At 51.7% G+C, this 18,841-nt stretch overlaps 1 protein-coding gene across 5 annotated transcripts; it reads right to left on the reverse strand.

The window, feature by feature from the left end:
• Positions 1-650: 650 nt before the first annotated feature.
• On the reverse strand, positions 651-17,836 carry Plxna3 (plexin A3). Of its 5 annotated transcripts, none has more exons than XM_027432431.2 (33): positions 17,481-17,826; positions 15,008-15,630; positions 14,077-14,616; positions 13,452-13,634; positions 12,939-13,067; positions 12,768-12,868; positions 12,249-12,372; positions 12,008-12,164; positions 11,824-11,923; positions 11,434-11,548; positions 11,094-11,294; positions 10,803-10,899; positions 10,480-10,670; positions 10,249-10,394; positions 10,057-10,177; positions 9,798-9,934; positions 9,523-9,693; positions 9,173-9,266; positions 8,848-9,087; positions 8,614-8,757; positions 8,300-8,534; positions 8,068-8,210; positions 7,726-7,982; positions 7,535-7,601; positions 7,286-7,432; positions 7,046-7,205; positions 6,796-6,899; positions 6,505-6,601; positions 6,038-6,228; positions 5,612-5,781; positions 4,881-5,093; positions 4,584-4,734; positions 651-1,674 (listed from the first exon to the last, which is right to left on the reverse strand). In XM_027432431.2, the coding sequence occupies exons 2-33, from the start codon at positions 15,602-15,604 to the stop codon at positions 1,579-1,581; spliced, it is 5,619 nt and encodes a 1,872-aa protein (XP_027288232.1). In that variant the 5' UTR covers positions 15,605-15,630; positions 17,481-17,826; the 3' UTR covers positions 651-1,578. The 5 variants fall into 5 exon arrangements, with proteins under 5 accessions (XP_027288232.1, XP_027288233.1, XP_027288235.1 ...); XM_027432432.2 differs by having other exon boundaries at positions 1,537-1,674; positions 7,046-7,181; positions 17,481-17,828; XM_027432434.2 differs by lacking the exon at positions 17,481-17,826 and having other exon boundaries at positions 1,537-1,674; positions 15,004-15,174.
• Between the last annotated feature and the right edge of the window lie 1,005 nt (positions 17,837-18,841).

Genomic DNA, 18,841 nt, shown 5'->3' on the forward strand with positions numbered 1-18,841 from the left:
ATGGGAGTAATTCACACACAGGTAGGTCCACCACAGTTATAGTCCTATTAATTGCCACATCTTCAGAATTTGGGGTATAAGTGAAGCCACTGAAAGTTTTTCTTTTAAATTAGTTTCATTTTATTTTTTGTGTATGAGTGCTTTGCCTGCAAAAATACAGCATGCATGGTTGGTGCCTGAGGAGGCCAGAAGAGGGCATCAGACCTCCTAGAACTAGAGTTACAAAGAATTGTAAGTCACTATGTGGGTGCTAGGAATTGAACCTAGATCCTGTGGAAGAGGAACTGGTGATCTTAACCACCCAGCCATCTCTCCAGTCCCCACTGAAGAATTTTTTTAACACAGTGGGGACATGTCCCTTATTTCTTAACAGCATCTCTTTGTCTCCAACTAACAATGTGCTAAAAGGGCAAGGCAGAAGCAGGGAGATGGACACAACTGAGTAGAGACAGTGGATGCAAGGAGAAGGAAGCAGACTTATTCAGTCTTGAAGCTAGGGCCACCAAGATTGCCTAATGGACTACCCATGGCTATGATCTTCCTCAAATCATAAGAAATCCTACAAAGAGTTATTATTTCCTCCCACAGTCAAGCTTATCCACAGCCCAATGGTCTACCCACTTGCGCCAAAGACAAAGACATGCACTGACCCCATTTCCCAACATTTAATTAGGAAAAAATTACAACAAAGAAAAACTCATGCAACGAAAGAAGAGTGTGGTGGGGTCTGGGACTATCAGACAGGGCCATATTCCTCAGAGGAGGCAGGAGGAGACACAAAACAGTAAGGCACTGCCACCTTGTCCCCTAGAGATGGGCACATAATGGGGCAGCTGAGGCTCAGGGGGTTCAGGGCAAATGCCTACAACACTGAGGAAGTTTGGCAGTACGGACACGAGGAATGTCCCAGAGGTCCAGGCCCACATCAGGCCCAAGCACAACCTGGTTATAGTTGTCTCAGAGACAACAGGCCCCATGAAAATGTGGTCTGACACCTGAAACATCTGAAGAGGGACACTGGCCAGGCCCAGCCAATCTGAGGGCAGCTTCAGATGTATAATCCAACCCCAAATGCTGCTGGTACTGAGGCTCTCTTAGTACAAGTGGGGCCTGACATGGCAAAGGTGAGATGCCAGATACTAAACCAAGGCTGGCAATGTCATAAAGGAAGCAGGGCCCACATCAACCAAGGACGCAGGTCTGTGAGGCTAGCAATATTCCATGGGGCATGTATATTTACATATGAAAGTTAAGGTGGTTAGGTTAATAAATAGGTGTGTAGGGTGTACAGAGCTAAGAGGGCAAAGACTTTCTTGACATGGAAACACAAGGGCAAGAGGGTGGGGGTATTGCTGCTGCTGGTGAGGGAGCTTGGTCCTGTCACCCCCTCCCCCTGCAGGACCCAAAGCAAGGCACTAACGAAGAGGGCCCAGGTGTGATGGGGGCATCTTGGCCTGGTAACCTCCCCAACAACACCAGATCTGGGTCTCAGCCCTGGAGACTCAGGCTACAGCCAGCCACTCCCTGGATGGGAGGATGGCTCAGAAGTGAGAAGCCCCCTCCTCACCATCTCCCCACTCAGCTGCTGCTGGACACCAGGCTGATGATCTGTTCCAGCTTCTGCCGAAACTTGTGCTTCCGACAAGAGGCATCTCGGTCCAGTGAGGTAAGGATCTAGGAGATGAAGATCAATTGGAACAGGCTCCAAGGCAGGGCTCCACTTCTGCACAAAGCCCTTGCTTCCCAGATGGGCTCTTCCCTCCCACAGGCTTCAGTGTGTGTGCCCAGCTCAAGCTCCAAACCTCTAATCTCTCAGCAAAACCACCTACTTATCTTGACTCCTAATATCATCCCCAAGCACAGAGCTTTCTCTTCTATCATGGCTTCTTTGGAGAGTGGGCCATACTTGCTGTTACCAATTCCTGTTCCCTCCTAACTGAAACTCCAACATCTTCTTGGCAAATCTGTCCACTCCATCCTCCTTGATCCATGCAGGGATCTGGCTCAGGATACAGGGTTGACTCTGCCAGCCACTTCTGGATTCCCTCCCAGTCCTCTTCTAGTTCAACTTTTCCTGTTTGACTTGTGAGGGGTTCAGAGTACCAGATCTCTCTCTAAGGCCCCTTGATCTCTCTTGGTGAACCTCTTTTTTTTTCTTGAGACAGTATCTATGTATCTTTGAGTGTTCTGGAAGTCACTTTGTAGACCAGGTTAGCCTTGAACCACAGTGAACTGGCTGTCTCTGCCTGCTAAGTGCTGGAACTAAAAGTTCCATGAGTGGCCAGGGCTTAATCTTTTTTTTTTTTGGTTTTTCGAGACAGGGTTTCTCTGTGTAGCTTTGGAGCCTGTCCTGGCACTTGCTCTGGAGACCAGGCTGGCCTCGAACTCACAGAGATCCGCCTGCCTCTGCCTCCCGAGTGCTGGGATTAAAGGCGTGAGCCACCAACTCCTGACTGGGCTTAATCTTTAATACATCTGTGCATGCATGCACATCTGCATTTGTCTGTGTACACATGTGCATGTGAGTACACATGCATGTGTGTGGAGTCCAGAGGTCAATACCTGGTATCTTTTTTCTATCATTCTCTACCTTTTTAAAAATGTGTATGAGTGGGGCTGGAGAGATGGGTGAGGTTAAGAGCACCGACTGCTCTTCCAGAGGTCCTGAGTTCAATTCCCAGCAACCACATGGTGGCTCACAACCATCCGTTATGAGATCTGGTGCCCTCTTCTGGTGTGTAGATATACATGGAAGCAGAATGTTGTATGCATAATAAATAAATAAATAAAATCTTCCACAGAAGCCAGGGGAAGAGACCAGATCCCCTGGAACTGGAGCTAGAGGGCTGTGAGTTGTCATGTGGGTGCTGGGAATCAAACTTGGATCATCTGGAAGAACAGAAAGTGCTCTTAACTGCTGAGCCATCTCTCCAGCCCATCTACCTTATTTTTTGAAATAGGGTCTATCATTGAACATAGAACTCACTGATTGGCTAGACTGGCTGACTAAGGAGCTGTGGGGATCTGCCTATCTCCTCCAGTACCATCTCCAGTGCTGGGATTATAGAAACATGCCACCTTATCCAATATTTTTACATGGGTGCTTAGAATCCAAATTCTGGTCCTCATGCTTTCATAGAAGGTACTCAATCAACTGAGCCATTTTCCCCAACCCCTGGCTCAGGGCTTTACGTTCCATCTATGGTTTCCAAAAGTGTACTTCATCCAAAGACTTCCCCTGAATCTATACTCCTATACCTGGCATAATTGTAATTTTGAGTCTAGTTAGCAGGAGAATGATAATTGGACTCAATCTTCCCAGTCTGATGCAATCAACTTTTACACCATCACTGATACCTATCCCAAGATGCTCTATGTTCCCTCAGGGCTTTAGCACTTTCCATGGATTACTTGAGTGGTTCTGAAGATTCTTGGTTTTTGTTCCCTGGGCCCCACAAAGCTGTTCCATCTACAGTCTTTCCTGTGGTTTATAGTATTACTGTTTTTATAGCAGTGAACTTCATCCTGTCAGTTGCTTAGGCTGAAGAAGTCCCACAGTGATCCTTGATTTCAGCTTGTGACCAACATCCAGTTATTCAGAAGAACATGAATCCAGGCCTCCACAGCCTTATGTGTTCCTCTGTCTGCTGGCATCTCCAACCACAAAATCCACAGGCCCTGGTAATAGCTAGATGCACCTACTTTCAGGTCCCATTGTTAGTATTCAGGCATCTGTATTGGCCTGTCCTTGGGTTCTGACAGGATATGCTCTCAACTGCAGCCACTAAGAGCACCACCTGTGCACATTCACTATGTTCCCTTTTAAAGGGGTCCTGCCTGGCCGGGCGGTGGTGGCACATGCCTTTAATCCCAGCACTCAGGAGGCAGGGGCAGGAGGATCTCTGTGAGTTCGAGACCAGCCTGCTCTACAAGAGCAAGTTCCAGGACAGCCTCCAAAGCTACACAGAGAAACCCTGTCTCGAAAAACCAAAAAAAAAAGAACAAAGGGGGCCCTGCCCACCTCCCATCCTTCTCTTTCTCTCCCTATTTTAGTGTGTTCTTTCTCCTCCCCTCTCTCTCTCTCTGCTTCTCTGTCTCTCCTTCTCTCTCCCCCCTCTCTCTGCCTTTCTTTTCTCTTCTGCCACTCCTGTCCCCAGAGGTCAGTCTCCCCTATCCCCTGCTTTTCCCTTTTACTTTCCCCCAATTAAAAAAACCTCTACCCAAGCTCTGTCCCATGGCATCTTTCTCTCGAATGTCGCTTTTTTAAAAATTACAACACCCACCCCATACCCCTTGGCCCACCTCTTCTGATTTTCCAATCTTTTAACTCTTATTCAGTGGGAACTCTATACTCCAGCTAATGGTTTCTCTCCTGTATTCCTTAAATCCCAGCATCTAGGGAAATTATTACCTGTGCTGGTCCTAGGCAAGGGATGGAATGTAGACAAGATACAAGATAGATTCTGTGTCCCAACTTGCTCAAATCCTTGAGGCATTCCTCAATCCATCAACCTCCATGCCTTTGCCCCTAATTGCATCATCAGAACTATGTAACTGGGGGTATGTAAGGTGCATCAACATACCTCCTGACGGTACTTGGTAACGTAGAAGTAGAGCTCGCTGAGTGCACTTAGGACATTGAAGTCATTGGCATGGAGGCGGGACTGTTCCACTAGGTAGGCGTCCATGTCCTGGTCACTGATTGATGCCATCTTTGAGATATCTCGGTAGTACCTGTAGAGACCCTGGGTGAGTCAATCCTGCACATATTAGAAAAGCCAAAACTCATGTCATCAGTGTTTGGCCAGCCTTAGACAGGCCGTTTAGGCAGCCAGTTCCAGCCTGCCACCATGCCCACACAGCAGTCTCACAAGGCCCACCTCTCCACCCAACTCTTGTAATTAGGGATGTCCTTGGCATAGAGCAGCTTGTTGGAAGGGGAGTCCTTGCCCAGACGGTGCTCTGATGTAGAACAGGAGTCCATGAAGGTCTGGGCCACCACTGACAAACAGGCATCCGTGATGCTATTCTTGTGGATGTCAAACACAAACTGCGGGTTCTTGATCACATTTACCCAGAAACGCAGAGGTAAGCTGTACAGAGGGACATACATTTGAGACTCCCAAGTGGCCCTATGGGTCCCCCTTTCTCCACTGCCTTCCTTTATACCTTGTTACTGTCTAGCCAGCTCATGTCTTCTCCTGAGGTAACAGGAAGGACACATTTAGGGTAAATGGCTTTTTATTTAATATTCTGCTGGACTCAGGCAATGAGAAATAAGAACAGATGGCTTTCTGTCCTCAACCTCCATCCCTGAAGTTTCCACTGTCTCTACCTGTGCCAAGCCATCAATATCTCTACCCTGTTTAGTGCCCTGGAGAAAAATGGCCAATCCCAGTGCTAGACTAGCACTTCCCATATGCACAACCCAGCAGTACCCACCTTCTATATACTCATATTCAGTTCCAGGCCAAGTCCCATCTCTCCTGCCTGAAAGGCTATTCTGCTGTCATTCAACCTGCCTCTATGGGCCTTAGAGTTTGGCTAAGTCTAGCCTCTTCCTCCTACCCATCCTCAAAAGGGCGAACAGCAGCCAGGAACCCATAAGTACCAGTTGCTTTTCCAGGTATGGCGAACATCAGGGTCACTGATCTGGCGCTGGTCAGCCTGTTCATCCAGGAAGTCAAACATGTATTTGATAGCCAAGGGTAAAGCTGAGCCCCGGTGGGCAGTACTGAACACAGTTTCAAATAGGTCATCCACAAACTTCTGCAACGTGCCCTACGAGTGACAATAAGGCAACTGTGTCACAAAGTTCCCCAAATATGACAGACAGGGGCAAAAAAGCTCAGTAAAGAACTCCCCCTGAAGGCCAGCATTCCTAAAATGGACCTGCTCTTGACCTCAGGCCTAGAGGTACTACTGCAAAGGCCCTGAGAAAGTAGCCCCTGCCTGGTAAAACCAGCTCAACTCATGGCTAAGACTGGGCTAGAAGGTGTTTATGCAGGTACCAAGGGAGCCTGGGGCAGGCCCACACCTTGGTGGCCAGCAGCCTTGTCAGATATATTTCTGAGACCATCTTGCTGCCACGGTCTCCCTCTCGGTGATCAGCATGGTCGTGGTTCTTCACCAGATGCCACAGCTTGGTGCCCGCCTCCTGGTCAGGTGTGAGCATAGGTGCTCGGGAACGGAGGCTATCCGGGCTGCTGGCAGCACGGAGCAAGCTCTCTAGGGCAGAGGACAGATGTGACCCTTAGGCCCTGGCCATTATCCACCCTCTTGCTCCATTCTCCTCCAAGAGCCCAGGAACCTTTGTGAAACCCATCTATTCTTGCCACCCCTCCCTACTAGGTGCTACAGAACTGGAGACTACCCAGAGGCCCAAAATAATGAAGGTGTTTCCAGATGGATCAAGACAGCTACTTGGGGCTTCCTAACATGACTTATACAACCTTAATTAAAGGGCACAGGGCCAACAGAGGCCACCATGATGAGGATACCTACCATAACGACTGAGTGAACGGGTAAAGGTGAAAGAGTTGGCCATGTTATAAGCAGACACTTGTTTGGGCACCAGTGCTACTAAGGAACCATCTGTCACCTGGAGGTCCAAAGACAAAGAGGCAGTGCAGGAAGTCAAGGGGCCACCACTCATCTAGACTCTTAATGTATATATGTATAGTGGCAACCAAGGCCCTATGAGGAGGGCTTATGAATATAGGGATAACGACTGGGAGCAGACCTGGCTACTGCTCGTAGGTGGACCTGGGGGTGAATAGGCTCCCAGTTCCTCACCTGGTAGTGGGCCAGTGAGTTGACTCTCTTCCAGTCACACTCTATCTTTGTAGTGACATCCTCATCTTGAAGGATGATGCGGGCCATGCGGCCCTGGCGCCATTCTGCAGGTTACAGTAGCTCTTAGGGACATTTACTTCACAAGACCTTAGGCCCACTTCTCTTAAGGAACAGAGCCCAGATATAGAGTATGAGAGTCCCCTGGGAAGGATTGGCAGGTGTGGGTTGGGAGAAAAGGAAGAGACCTTACCCAAGTCCATGTCCTCAGCTTTGGGGCGCTGAGAGTATGGGATACCCTTGTACACAGTATCCAACAGCTTGTCTTTGGCTTGGGTGATGCTGTCACAGTTGAGAACCTTCACAGGGACCTGAGCATTGCCCTCGCTCTCCGGGCACACACAATGAAGAGTCTAAGAGTGAAGGAACCCCAGCATCAATCCTGAGCAAGACTCCTCCACCCCATCTCCTGCTCACACTGCCCCATGCTCACCAGAGTCTTATAGTCAATTTGCTGCCGGATGAGCTTGTCCTCACTTAAGGAGTACCGGGCCTCTCCTGTTATGGCATCAATGGGACCTTTCTCCATCTGTTGCTTGATGGCACAGTACAGCAGGAAAAGTGGCTCGCCGGCACATTCCTGCACCCAGGGTCAAGGGCATAGCTGGCTGCCTGGCTGGCTTATCAATTAACTGCACCACCCCTGAACATTCCTCCCCTGCTGCCCAGTCCCCCAGCACACCTTCAGGAACTTATGTAGCAGGAATGTGAACCAGTTGGTGAGCATCTTCTCAGCCACTGATTCTGTCCTGTGGCAAGAGATAGGTCCTAAGGCCCTGGCCTGCTAAGGGTGGGGATTGAACAAATGGAGGGGCTGGAAATAGGAAATGGAAGAGTAGACTGGGGGAGAGGCCAGACAAGACAGTTACATACCTGCGCAATAGCAGCTTTGGGTGGTTCTTGCTCTCAAGGTTTTTTTCTATGAGGTCGGCTAGCAGTTGCTTGAGCAGCCCGGTGGCATAGTCAAGCCGACTCTGCAGGGCCACCATGGTGAGTGATGCTACAGTGCCACGGTCACGCATGGAAAAGCTGCTCTGGGCTTCCAAAGTGTGGATGAAGGTGAGCAGGAAGGCACGGCTGTGCAGCAGCTGCCCAAATAGGCGCAGGGCCTTCTCCACATTGGGGGGAGTCTGTGGGGACCAGAGAGTCTTAGAATGTAAGTAGTGGTAGCTCTGGGGGAAATAGAACATGGACTGGCTACGGGGGGGGGCTCACATCCAGTTCCTTGAGCACTGGGTGGGCCTCAATGCCAGGGAAAAGCACGCGCACAGCATAGGTCCGATAGTCCAAGAAAGGGATCTGCACACCATCCATGTGGTTTGTCAGTTCATTGATATCTGTCTGCAGCTCAGCAAAAGCTGGGGGAAATTAGGGTGAATAAGTTGAGCAACAGGCAAGGAAGTCACACAGCTCTCACATACTGTGATACACTCCTGGCTTTAGGCACCTTCTTTGCACTCCAAGGCCACACGAGACTCCAAGTTGTCCATCTGGAGCTGGAGCCGCTTGAGTGTTCGGTCTGCATCTTGAGTCTTTCGCTTGTAGGCGATCAGCACAGCAGTGATGGCCAGCAGCAAGAGTCCACCCCCTGCTGCCAGTCCCACCATAGCCGGTAAGGTCAGTGCCTGATCAGCAGTGATGTGCAGGGTACCCAACCAAAACTCCAGGCCACCTACCAGCACCTGTAAGTGTAGGCTCAAGGTGAACCAACTCTCATGCACACCCAAGGCTGCCCTGGTGGCCTCCCAAGCCTATACGTACCATGACAGACTGCCGGCCTGTCTGGGTAGGGGAATCACACAGAAGTTGAGTATCTGAGACAGTTAGTGCACACGGCTGTCCTCCAATCAGCACTGTATAGTTGAGGCGGGAGCTGCCAGCTGCAGCAGGGATCAAGTTCTTGCCCTAGCAATGGATAATCCACACAGAAACGGTCAAGTTTTCCAGCTCTCTGCTCCTCCCCTCCTTTCTACCCTCTATCCCTGTCCCCAGTACCTTCAATACAACATGTGAGCCAGGTTTGACATCTAGTACACCAGATGGCCCAATTGGTTCAAAGCTGGGATCGGGGTAGTAGGTGAAGGAAGAGCGGTTGAAGGAGCGGGCTGTTTGCACATGATCCAGCAAGAAGCCAAACTCATCAGGGTGTTCACCTTGGGACCGAGGCTGAGGACGCCCAAGGAAGATGCCAGGGGCCTTACATAGCATTGAGGTGTCATTGATCACCTGGCATGTCTGTGAAGACAACAGCAATCACCTGGGTACATGAAGCCTTGAGTAAGTAGCAAGGGTGGGAGAGGGGTGGGAAGCTGCTACTCACATTAGTGGTCTCAATACCACGGTACTTAGCCCGTATACGGGGTTCCTGCACCGTCAGCAGATGGGTTCCACTCACAGTGATGGCAGTACTTCCACTGCAGAGATGGGTAAAGGTCTCAGGTTCCCTCCTCCACCCTGCCCTGAAGTTACCAAGGTTTTTCTGAGACCTCAGCACCTCTAACCTTGTATCATTTAATAAGTACCAGGCTCTATATGGGCAAGTCTGTGTCCCCTACTGATGCAGGTTCAGGAAGGATTTGATGCCCCAAGGCCCCAGTAACAGGTAAGGCCCCAAGAGAGAAACTCAGCACCCCAACTCAGTACTCAACCCCATTCTCCTCAGGGTCTCACTTGATGATGCTCCAGGTGGGCTCAAGGTGTGTGACAGTGGGATCCTGGGTGTAGGTATAGATGACTCCAGGGCTGGAGATGTTGGCATGGTCAATGGCAAGGGTGATAGGGGCCTGACTGGGGCCCAGGGTGGAGACAGGTGAGATACACACGATTGCCTCGGCATCTCTCCTACATAAGTAAGCAGTAAGTTTGAAGCAGGTGACCTTCAGCTACCCTATCCCCATAGCCCTCCACATAATGCTCAACTCCAGACTGCTTATCCTCAGGCCCACCTCACAAACTGGCACTCGCCATCTCTTACAATCACTGTGACCCTGCTGCCAGCATCCAGAGAAGTTCCAGAGATGGTAAGCCGAGTGCCCCCAGAAGCTGGGCCCCGAGTAGGACTCACATGGTCAAATGTTGGTGTCTGGAGAAGAAGAAGCCCTTGAGAGGAGGTAGTAGCCAACCCCATCCAAGGGCCACTCCACATCCCCCCAGTTAGGGAAGGGAGAAGGCTTGGAAAGGGGAAGGAACTGGTAGGCCATGTACCACAAAGCTGTAGAGCTGCTGGGACTGTGTGCGGAAGTCAGCCGAACAGTCACCTACACAGAGCTCAGCAGGGCCAGGAGGTGGGCTGGGCACCAGCGATTCCTCCATCTCACATACGATCCTAGGAGTCACAGAAGGTCAGGACCAGCTGTGGTACACAAGGACAGCGTATGCTCACATGGCCACACTCACCTTTCAGCACTGACATATTCAGTGGGGATGGAGTTACAACGTACACCGGCTACTCGAAGACCAACCTCACGGGAAGTGAGGCCCAGGTTCTCACCTACAATGGTGACCCAGGTGCCACCCTCCTTGGGTCCCATGAGTGGGTGGATCTGTGGAGCAGGATAAAAGGCAAAAAGATCAGGCCAGACTCACACATGTCCAGCAGGCAAGGTAGGACTAGTAGGTGAAACTAACCTGGGTGATTCGGGGATGGCTGCATCGGGCACCCTTCTGGCTTGGGTGCATCCAATTACTCTTGGGAGCTGGGCAGTGAGCCCGCAGCTGGCACCTGTTCTCCGAGATGCACCAGCCACAGTTGAATCGGGGATCAGCCTTGAGGCAGAGGCCACAGCTAGGCCGCTGAGCCCAGCACTTGTAAAGAAGGGCTGCAGGCACAGGGGACTACTGATGGAGCAGGCAGTGGCAGAGAAGCAGGGGGCTCTAGGGCCTCCAGACTTGCCCCAGCAGTGTCAACTCTGCCCCAGGAGCATGCTCCTTAGACCCATACCGTCCCTCACCTCGGAAGCTGGGAGGCTTATCAATGGGGAAATCTCCATCCCAGACCACAGAGAAGTCCAGTTCAGTATCACCAAACTCATCACCTTCATAGAAATACTAAGAAAAATGGAACCACATAAGCACAAAGAAGATAAGCAAAATCCTTGCCCAACTTGGGAATCTCTGGTAAAAAGACTAAGAAGGACCTTCCAGGGACAACCAGAGGTTTCCAGATCAGTAAGTTGGGCATTGACCAAAAACCAAAAACAAACCAACAAAAATATCCCTGGCTGGCCCACCGGGGACCTCACCGAGGCATTCTGGCACTGCACACTGCTGCTGTTAAAGCGCACTGCAGGTACCCGATGCTGCCGCCCCTGTACACGGACCACACATTCATAATTCTTCTGGCCTGACTGAGGCTGTGGCAGATTCTTAGCCCGCAGGGTTAAAGGCTGCATGACACCCACAGGGATCAGGAGGTCTCCTCGAGGCAGGATCTCAGGGCAGCCCTGGGAGGAGAACAACTGTCAGAGGCATGCTGTGCTACCCACCTTTCTTCACGTCCAAGGAAATAGGAGAGCAAACAAAAAAGTGAGAGGCGAGCCCCCAAGGAGCCCCAGCCTTTTGCCATGCACTGCACCACCTCACCTCAGGGCTGTGGACCCTGCCCTCCTGGAAGGAGCACTCGTGTGGGTGGCTGGTACACATATGACGGTACTTACACCAGTGGCAGGGGTAAGGGCTGCCAACACAGGACATGCACCTGGAGATGGAAGTGGCTTCAGAAAATAACAAAGAACGTCACACCACCCTGTTATCACCCTCCCACAAAATGCACTAAGGAACAAATGAAGAGGGCAGGCAGAACCTGCATAAGCCACAAATTGCATATCAGGATTGGAGAGAAGTGGGGACAGAGCAGGAAGACCCAACAGCTCACCCCCAAAGCCCTAGAGACAACCACACTGCAAGTTTTATATATCCCAAAGCACCTTTCTATCTCCACATCTAGGGACAGATTTTGGACCAGGTACTCACGACTGGAGGGCACTGCAGTTGTAGAAGACAAAGTCAACCCCAGCAAACCTTACACCAGTCTCCATAGAGAGCAGCTGCAGCCGCACAGTATGAGTGGCCCCTACAGCAAGCCACATGGTCATCATCAACTACCCTGGGATCCTGTGCTACCCCACAACACCCAAAATACCCCTAGTCCACTGACCATGCCCTCTGGTAAGTGTCTGGAGCTCCTGAAGGGATGGGGAAGGGCAACGCAGCTCTCCAGAGGGCAGCAGAACAGCCTCACTTTTAGTCACTTCCTCAAATGAACAGCTGACACCCACACTGAGGTCTGGCACGTTGCGCATGGCTACAGTCAGCTGGGGGAGGCAGAGGGCTCAGAGCAGGGTGTAGCCCTTCCTCATGAAGCATACATGCACCCAAGTACCCTCCATATCCCTTACCTGCACCGCAGGGGATGTCACCGATACATTATTGGGCCGGACCCGCACCTGTACACATTTGTTCAGCTCCTCTGCAAAGCCATGTGGGGCAGAGGCACCTGGACAGGCCCCTTCACGGCAGCACCTGAAATGGGGACAGGCCAGAGCAGTCTGAGCACTATCCCAGGAAGGTTCAGATAGGGGTTCAGTAAGAGGCTGAGGAGGGCAGAGGACAGCATACCCAGCTCATACTGCCAGGCAACAGTGTGCCTTGGCCTCATCCCCTGAGATCCAAGGGACGTCACTCAGGGTGAAAGTTCCGCTCATTAGCTGGAGAAAGTGGAGGACAAGGGAGGGAGGGGAAGGCTCAAGGCTCAAAGCTCAAGGCTGGGGAAACTGGGCAGATGGGTGAAGGAAGGTATAGCAAGTGTTGCTGGCTGCTGTCCAACTGGCAAGGCCCTCCTAAATCCTTCTGTCTCCCAAGATAATGGCCCCAGGGAGCCCATTGCTGCCCCCATGTCCCTCACCCTCTGCCCTCACCTGTGCTGTAGCACACACCAACCACAGTGTGGGTCCCCTGAGCCCAGGCATGCAGCACAGCTCAGATACTGCTCACAGGTCTCCACCGGGAGTTGGCTCACCTGGGGACAGCCACATCAGCACACAGCCCACCCCTGCCCCACCATCCACCACCACCCACCACGGGCCCACCTGCTTCTCACTCAGGAGGTAGATGTGCTGGTGGTCAGGGCTGAACAGCAGGTCTCGGAGTATGGGACTGCCCTCCACCACAGGGACTGTCTCATAGAGCTGGGCATCCTGGGAGCCATCAACCCGCACCTGAGCCACAAGACCAGGACAGAGAAATGACAGGCCAGCTTTATGCTACCATAGTTCCCTGTACCCAGAGCATCCTCTCCAGCCAAGGACTTTCTAGATTGCTGCTGAATTGAAGTCAGGCAGGACCTCCTTGAGCCTGCACTCAGTTTGAAGGCCTATAGCTCCAAGAACCACAGCCTTAGGCTAAGGATAAGGCAAAGGCTCCCTTGGGTTCAGCTAAAAAAAAAAATGCTGGTGGAGCCACCCAAGGAGCAGGACTCAGCTCTTGGGGCCTAACCTGGGAAGTCATCATAACCTGTTCAGGGTTATCCAGGCTCGTGTGCCCTTCTTCCCATAGTGTAAAAAACATTCCCAATCCCATAACACAAGGGTTCTAGCACCAACCTTCTTCAGATTACCACTGCGTGTACCGATGAACACCACAGAGTGCTGGTGGTAGGTATAGGCAGCTACACTGGCCATGCCATCAGTGCTGTCGGCCAGCAGAGGTAGCCCCTCAATCACGTGTAGGCCACCCAATGGTTGATTCAACACTAACCCACAGAAGTTTCCATTGATCTGCATGGGCTGGTGACACAGGAGGGGTGAGTGAGAGTTCAAGATAGACAGATGCTATTAGATCTCATTCTATAAAGGAGCAGAAACTAGAAGCTACTGCCCTCCAAACATGCCTGACGATTTGCCTTAGGACCCCATGGGAAATGGGACTGGGGATAGAAACCAGGAAAAGGGAAGAGAAGCCTGGGAATAGAGCAAGAAGCAAGCTGGGAATTAATATAGTGTCAGGAAAATGAAGGTGGCAATATACAAATAGGACACTGGTCAAGACATAAGAAGAGAGTAAGGCTCTCAAGAAACGTAAAGCCGGTATCAGAACAAAGGTGTTACTCCCAGGACCATGCCAAGCCTGGGACTGGACAGATAGCCACCCAGTAGGAGGCAGAAAGGCAAGAAAGGCACAGAGCTGTCATGTCTAGCACAGGGACAGCAGGGCAAGCAAAGGGCTCACGGTGTTGATGCATGGCAGCTCTTTATTCAGCAGCCAGGGCAGGGCCAGTGTGCCCTCCCCACGGTAGCAGGATTGGATTCGGCGCCGGATGTGGGCATTGATGTTGCTGAGGGTGAAAAGGCAAAGGATGGTCTGCCGAGGTGGGCTGGCTCGGTTCTTCTGGCCCTGAGAGAAGATGGTGAAGAGGACATCCTCATCGGCTGGCACACCCAGAGCCTGGGCCAGTAGCAGGCCAGGCTTGGCCAGGTGGGCACTCTGCACCAATCGGTACTCCACACCATGCCAAGAGCAGCCAATGGGAAACTCTACATAAGAGTAGAACTCTGAGTCTCCTGAACACATGCGAACAATCTTGGATGTGAAGAATTTCTCGCCTGCTGTATCCAGCAGTGTCTGCTGGGTGTCCAGCTGCAGTGTTAAGAAGTACACAAAGGAAGCACTGACAAAGCCATATATGTAGTAGATGTCAAAGGCAGGGTACAAGGAAAGTGTGTCTGAAGGGATCTTGATCTGAGAAGAGACAAACTCATCCTGGTACACCTGGAGAGTAGAACAAAGTATGAGTACGGGATAAAGGCCTCCTCCCCACTCCACCTTGATTTTCCAACCCTGGTCTAACAATGTGGTCCTCCAAAGGCTTCCTCTGTGATCTCCAACCTGCCCTGCCTGGAAAATTACTGGAATTCATGCCACAGAGTGCAAGGTAACCTCAGCCTCTCTACAGGCTTTCCACAGGTGAATTGTGCCCACTTTTCTGTCCTCAGCAGCTGGTCTACATCTCTGTGATAGTAAAGGATCACAAATTCCCCTCTCAAACCAAAGCCTTCCTTCCCAAGAAGCAGGACCAGCACTGAAGGAAAGGAGTGAATAAGGACTGGACTCATAAGAAGCAGGGGAAAGAGAACACAACAAAGAGGCATGGCTCACCCACCAGACTGAACATATCTGCACTGTCTTCATCGTCGATGAGCTTACGGGAACTCAAGGTGGGAAAGTATTCAGATTTGCCATCAACAGCGGTGCCCACAAACAGCTTGCTAGGCCCCTGGCCCTGTTCAACAATGACACCAGCCATGGAGTCAGGCTCCTGAGCTCCTGACAGGTAGTGTTCCTTGCGATGGTGGGGCTCACCCAACTTGAAGAGATCATCCAGACGCAGGAATTGGCAGATGCCCTGCCAGATGCTGCCACAAGCTATCAGACGACGGGCTGCATAGTCTATGAGGAGTAGCTTGTTCACATTGTCCACAGGCACCAGGCGATGGGAGCACACACGCATGCTAGGGGGTGGGTAGCAACGAGCATTGTCCTCAACTGGCCCTGTGACATGGGCCCGTAGCTCAGTCAGGTTGGAAGCCAGCTTGAAAACTCGGTTCACTGCACCTACAAACACCTCCCCAGTCACTCGGTGCACAGCCAGGTGAGTCAGTGTGGTATCTGTCACCACAAAGGTACGAAAGGGCCTGCTGCTACCCAGGCACCCTCCTATGGTGAAGAATAGCAATAGGAGAAGGCAGACAGTGGGCATGACTGGCAGATGTATCAGGGACGGGCCTGAGGAGAGACAGCAAGTGGGAGTCAGAGGCCCCAGACCCAAGTTATTCTCCCTCCCCCTGACCTGCCTGGCCCAGGGACCCTGGAAGGTCAGGCTCCATGCCACAGAGGGGCAGGGCAACTCAACCAACATGACAGAGCCCCAGATGGTGACTGAGGCTGGTAGAGGGGAGGGGCCTCTAATACAGCAAATGAATGAGTAACAAGCACAGGCAAGCTTGGAAGCCATCAATCATCCCCCACCCCTGTACTGGAAAGAAGCCAAGAGGCCTTGTCTCAACTGGGCCACACCCAAGGGGGCAGCAGAGGCAGATGCTTGAAAAGATAGGGTGGGAGGATGTACCAGAAGTGGGACCCAAACATTACATCCTAAGGCTGAGAGCAGTTGATGGCACAGGAGAGCATCAACAGGACCCCAAATACCCCTTGCCTGAGCTAGGGAAGGAGAAAGGCACTAAGAGAACAATCACAAGCTGGGGGTGGAGGTGCTTCTCTGTGAGTGGCACTGCCAACAGGAGTCCTAGAGCAAAGCTCTGGAGAATTAAGGCCTGAGGCTAGTTTCAGTACCACCACTTCTCTAGCTCATGGCCTCAGGTGCTTTCCTCTCCCTGAGGGCCTTGGCTGCCTGCCTATCCAGGAGTCTGCTGTCTGGCCCTTCTGCTGCAACACAAAGCCAAGACTCTCACCAAGACAGACATAAGTCAAGCTTTGCTCAGATACAGGCAGACAGATGCTCTGCCAGGTCTGTGTGGCTCTCCCTGAAGATCCAGAGGTTAGTCAGAGAGGGGTAGGAGCAGAGGGGTCTAACCCACTTTTGAGAGTCCCCAAAGTCTTATATGTAGGAAGCAGTGTCCCCAAATACAGTTGAGCAGCATCCCCAAATACAGTTGAAGCTTAGGGATATGGAGCACAGCCCATACAGATAGGGACAGTGCTGGCACTTCATCCCCAGGCCACACCCTGCCAGCCTCTGGCTGCAAAGACAGCAGAGCAGTCTCTGCAGTCAATGGAACAGAGCTCTGTGCTACCCTCTCACTGCCCATTTCCCAAGGGACACAGACACAGGAGGGACTCAGCATTGGGGGGGGGGGAATCAAATCAAGGAGGCATAGAAAAGAAAAAAGAAAACCAGCATTTCCTGGAACAGGGAGCAATTCCAGCTCGAAACTGCCAAGTTTCTACTCAGATTGATCAGCTCTCTGGAGTTCTTTTGTCAGGTCTGCATCCCAGACCCCTCACACAACAGCCAGAAGAATGGAAGGCAAAAGAGAAAAGCGGATGCATCATACCCTCACCTTTTCTACACTCTGCAGAAAGCCAATTTTAGAAAGCAGCCAGGGACAGATTGGGAAGGAGACCTGGAAAGTCGTGATTTGCAGCCCAAGACCCCACCCCAGCCCCCACCTCTAAGTGGCAACCTCAGGCATCACAGAGGCACCCAGTACCTCTGCTGCAGCCCTGCCAGCAAAAGAGCACGGTGATAAGGAAAGCTCCATACAAATATCTGGGTCCACAGCCCGCTCTCCCACAATGCTTCCCACTTACTACCAATCCAGCCGGCCCTGCCCCCATTGGGGGCACCCCTGGGCAGACCTGCGGAGACCTTAGTCAATGCAGAGGCTACAGCAATGCTCACTGATGCTGCTGCTCCTCTACAAAAGGGTAGTATCAGGCAATGGGGCTACAATCGAGTTGGCTCTTTCTTCTTGCTCAGGGCACGTAGTGTCTGATGAGCCTCAAAAGGCCGGGAAAAGGCCTGACCCCTGAAACCATCTGGAACCCCAGGCTGTCTGAATACAGGACATCCATCAGACTACTGGCACAAGGTTTGTAAGGATGGGGCCACCTACCTGTCCCTCCAACGCGGCTGACTCAGGGTGGCCAGCGCTGGCCACGTGGATGTGCCTCCGTGCCCTACAGCGGCCCCACTCCCGTGTCCACGCAGCCTTCGCGCGCTGCAAAAACTGCAACCGCCGTCGCCCACACACTGGGCTGGCCCCAGGCCGCTTGGGCCTTTTAAACCTGGACCGTACCACCGCACCGGGAGGGGACTGCCAGAGAGGGCAGGCCGGGGCCTTGAAAGGCAGAGCGAGTGGGAGTGAGGCCACTGGTCCCCGGGGCCCAGGACTCTAGTGCACAGCGCAAGCCGCCCATGGGCCACTGGGGATCCCTTCTTGAGATATGACCCCCTTCGCTCAATGGCTGAGTCCTAGGCGCGCGCCTGTCTACACCCCCATTTCCTCGCTTGCTGCCTCCAGCAACCCTGGAATCCGTGCGCGGCGGCGCCACACCCCCTTGGGCCTAGAGCGCGAGTGGGCTCCTCCTCTGGGAGCCCTGGGCCACCTGCTGTGGTTGCAAGATTTTGCTTGGGTCGGCCTATCAAAAACACACTAGCAAAGATTGCGCTCTAACTCTTTCCCCAATGGTCCTAATAATGTACAAATAATACCCAGCACAAAGCTTGGAGTACTACCATTTTCACCTCTCCTTCTTCAACAACCCACTCTGACCCTGAATGTGGGATTCTAATTCTCTTTTCCCCCCTTTTCTTTTCTTTTCTTTTCTTCTTCTTCCTTCTTCTTCCTTCTTTCTTCTTCTTCCTTCTTTCTTCTCTCTTCCTTTTTCTTCCTTCTCTCTTCCTTCTTCTTCCTTCTCTCTTCCTTCTTCTTCCTTCTCTCTTCCTTCTTCCTTCTCCCTTCTTCCTTCTCTCTTCCTTCTTCCTTCTCTCTTCCTTCTTCCTTCTCCCTTCTTCCTTCTCTCTTCCTTCTTCTTCCTTCTCTCTTCCTTCTTCCTTCTTTCTTCTCTCTTCCTTCTTCCTTCTCCCTTCTTCCTTCTCTCTTCCATCTTCCTTCTTTCTTCTCTCTTCCTTCTTCCTTCTTTCTTCTCTCTTCCTTCTTCCTTTCTTCTCTCTTCCTTCTTCCTTCTTTCTTCTCTCTTCCTTCTTCCTTCTTTCTTCTCTCTTCCTTCTTCCTTCTTTCTTCTCTCTTCCTTCTTCTTCTTCTTCTTCTTCTTCTTCTTCTTCTTCTTCTTCTTTTGGTTTTTCAAGACAGGGTCTTTCTGTATTGTTTTGGAGGCTGTCCTCTTGTAGACCAGGCTGGCCTTGAACTCACTGAGATCCACCTGCCTCTGCCTCTCAAGTGCTAGGATTAAAGGCATGCACCACCAACACCCAGCTCCTTTTTCATTCTTTCATTTATTTTTCCCTTTAGTG

This window comes from Cricetulus griseus, chromosome X (assembly GCF_003668045.3).
Source record: "Cricetulus griseus strain 17A/GY chromosome X, alternate assembly CriGri-PICRH-1.0, whole genome shotgun sequence".
Taxonomy (NCBI): domain Eukaryota; kingdom Metazoa; phylum Chordata; class Mammalia; order Rodentia; family Cricetidae; genus Cricetulus; species Cricetulus griseus.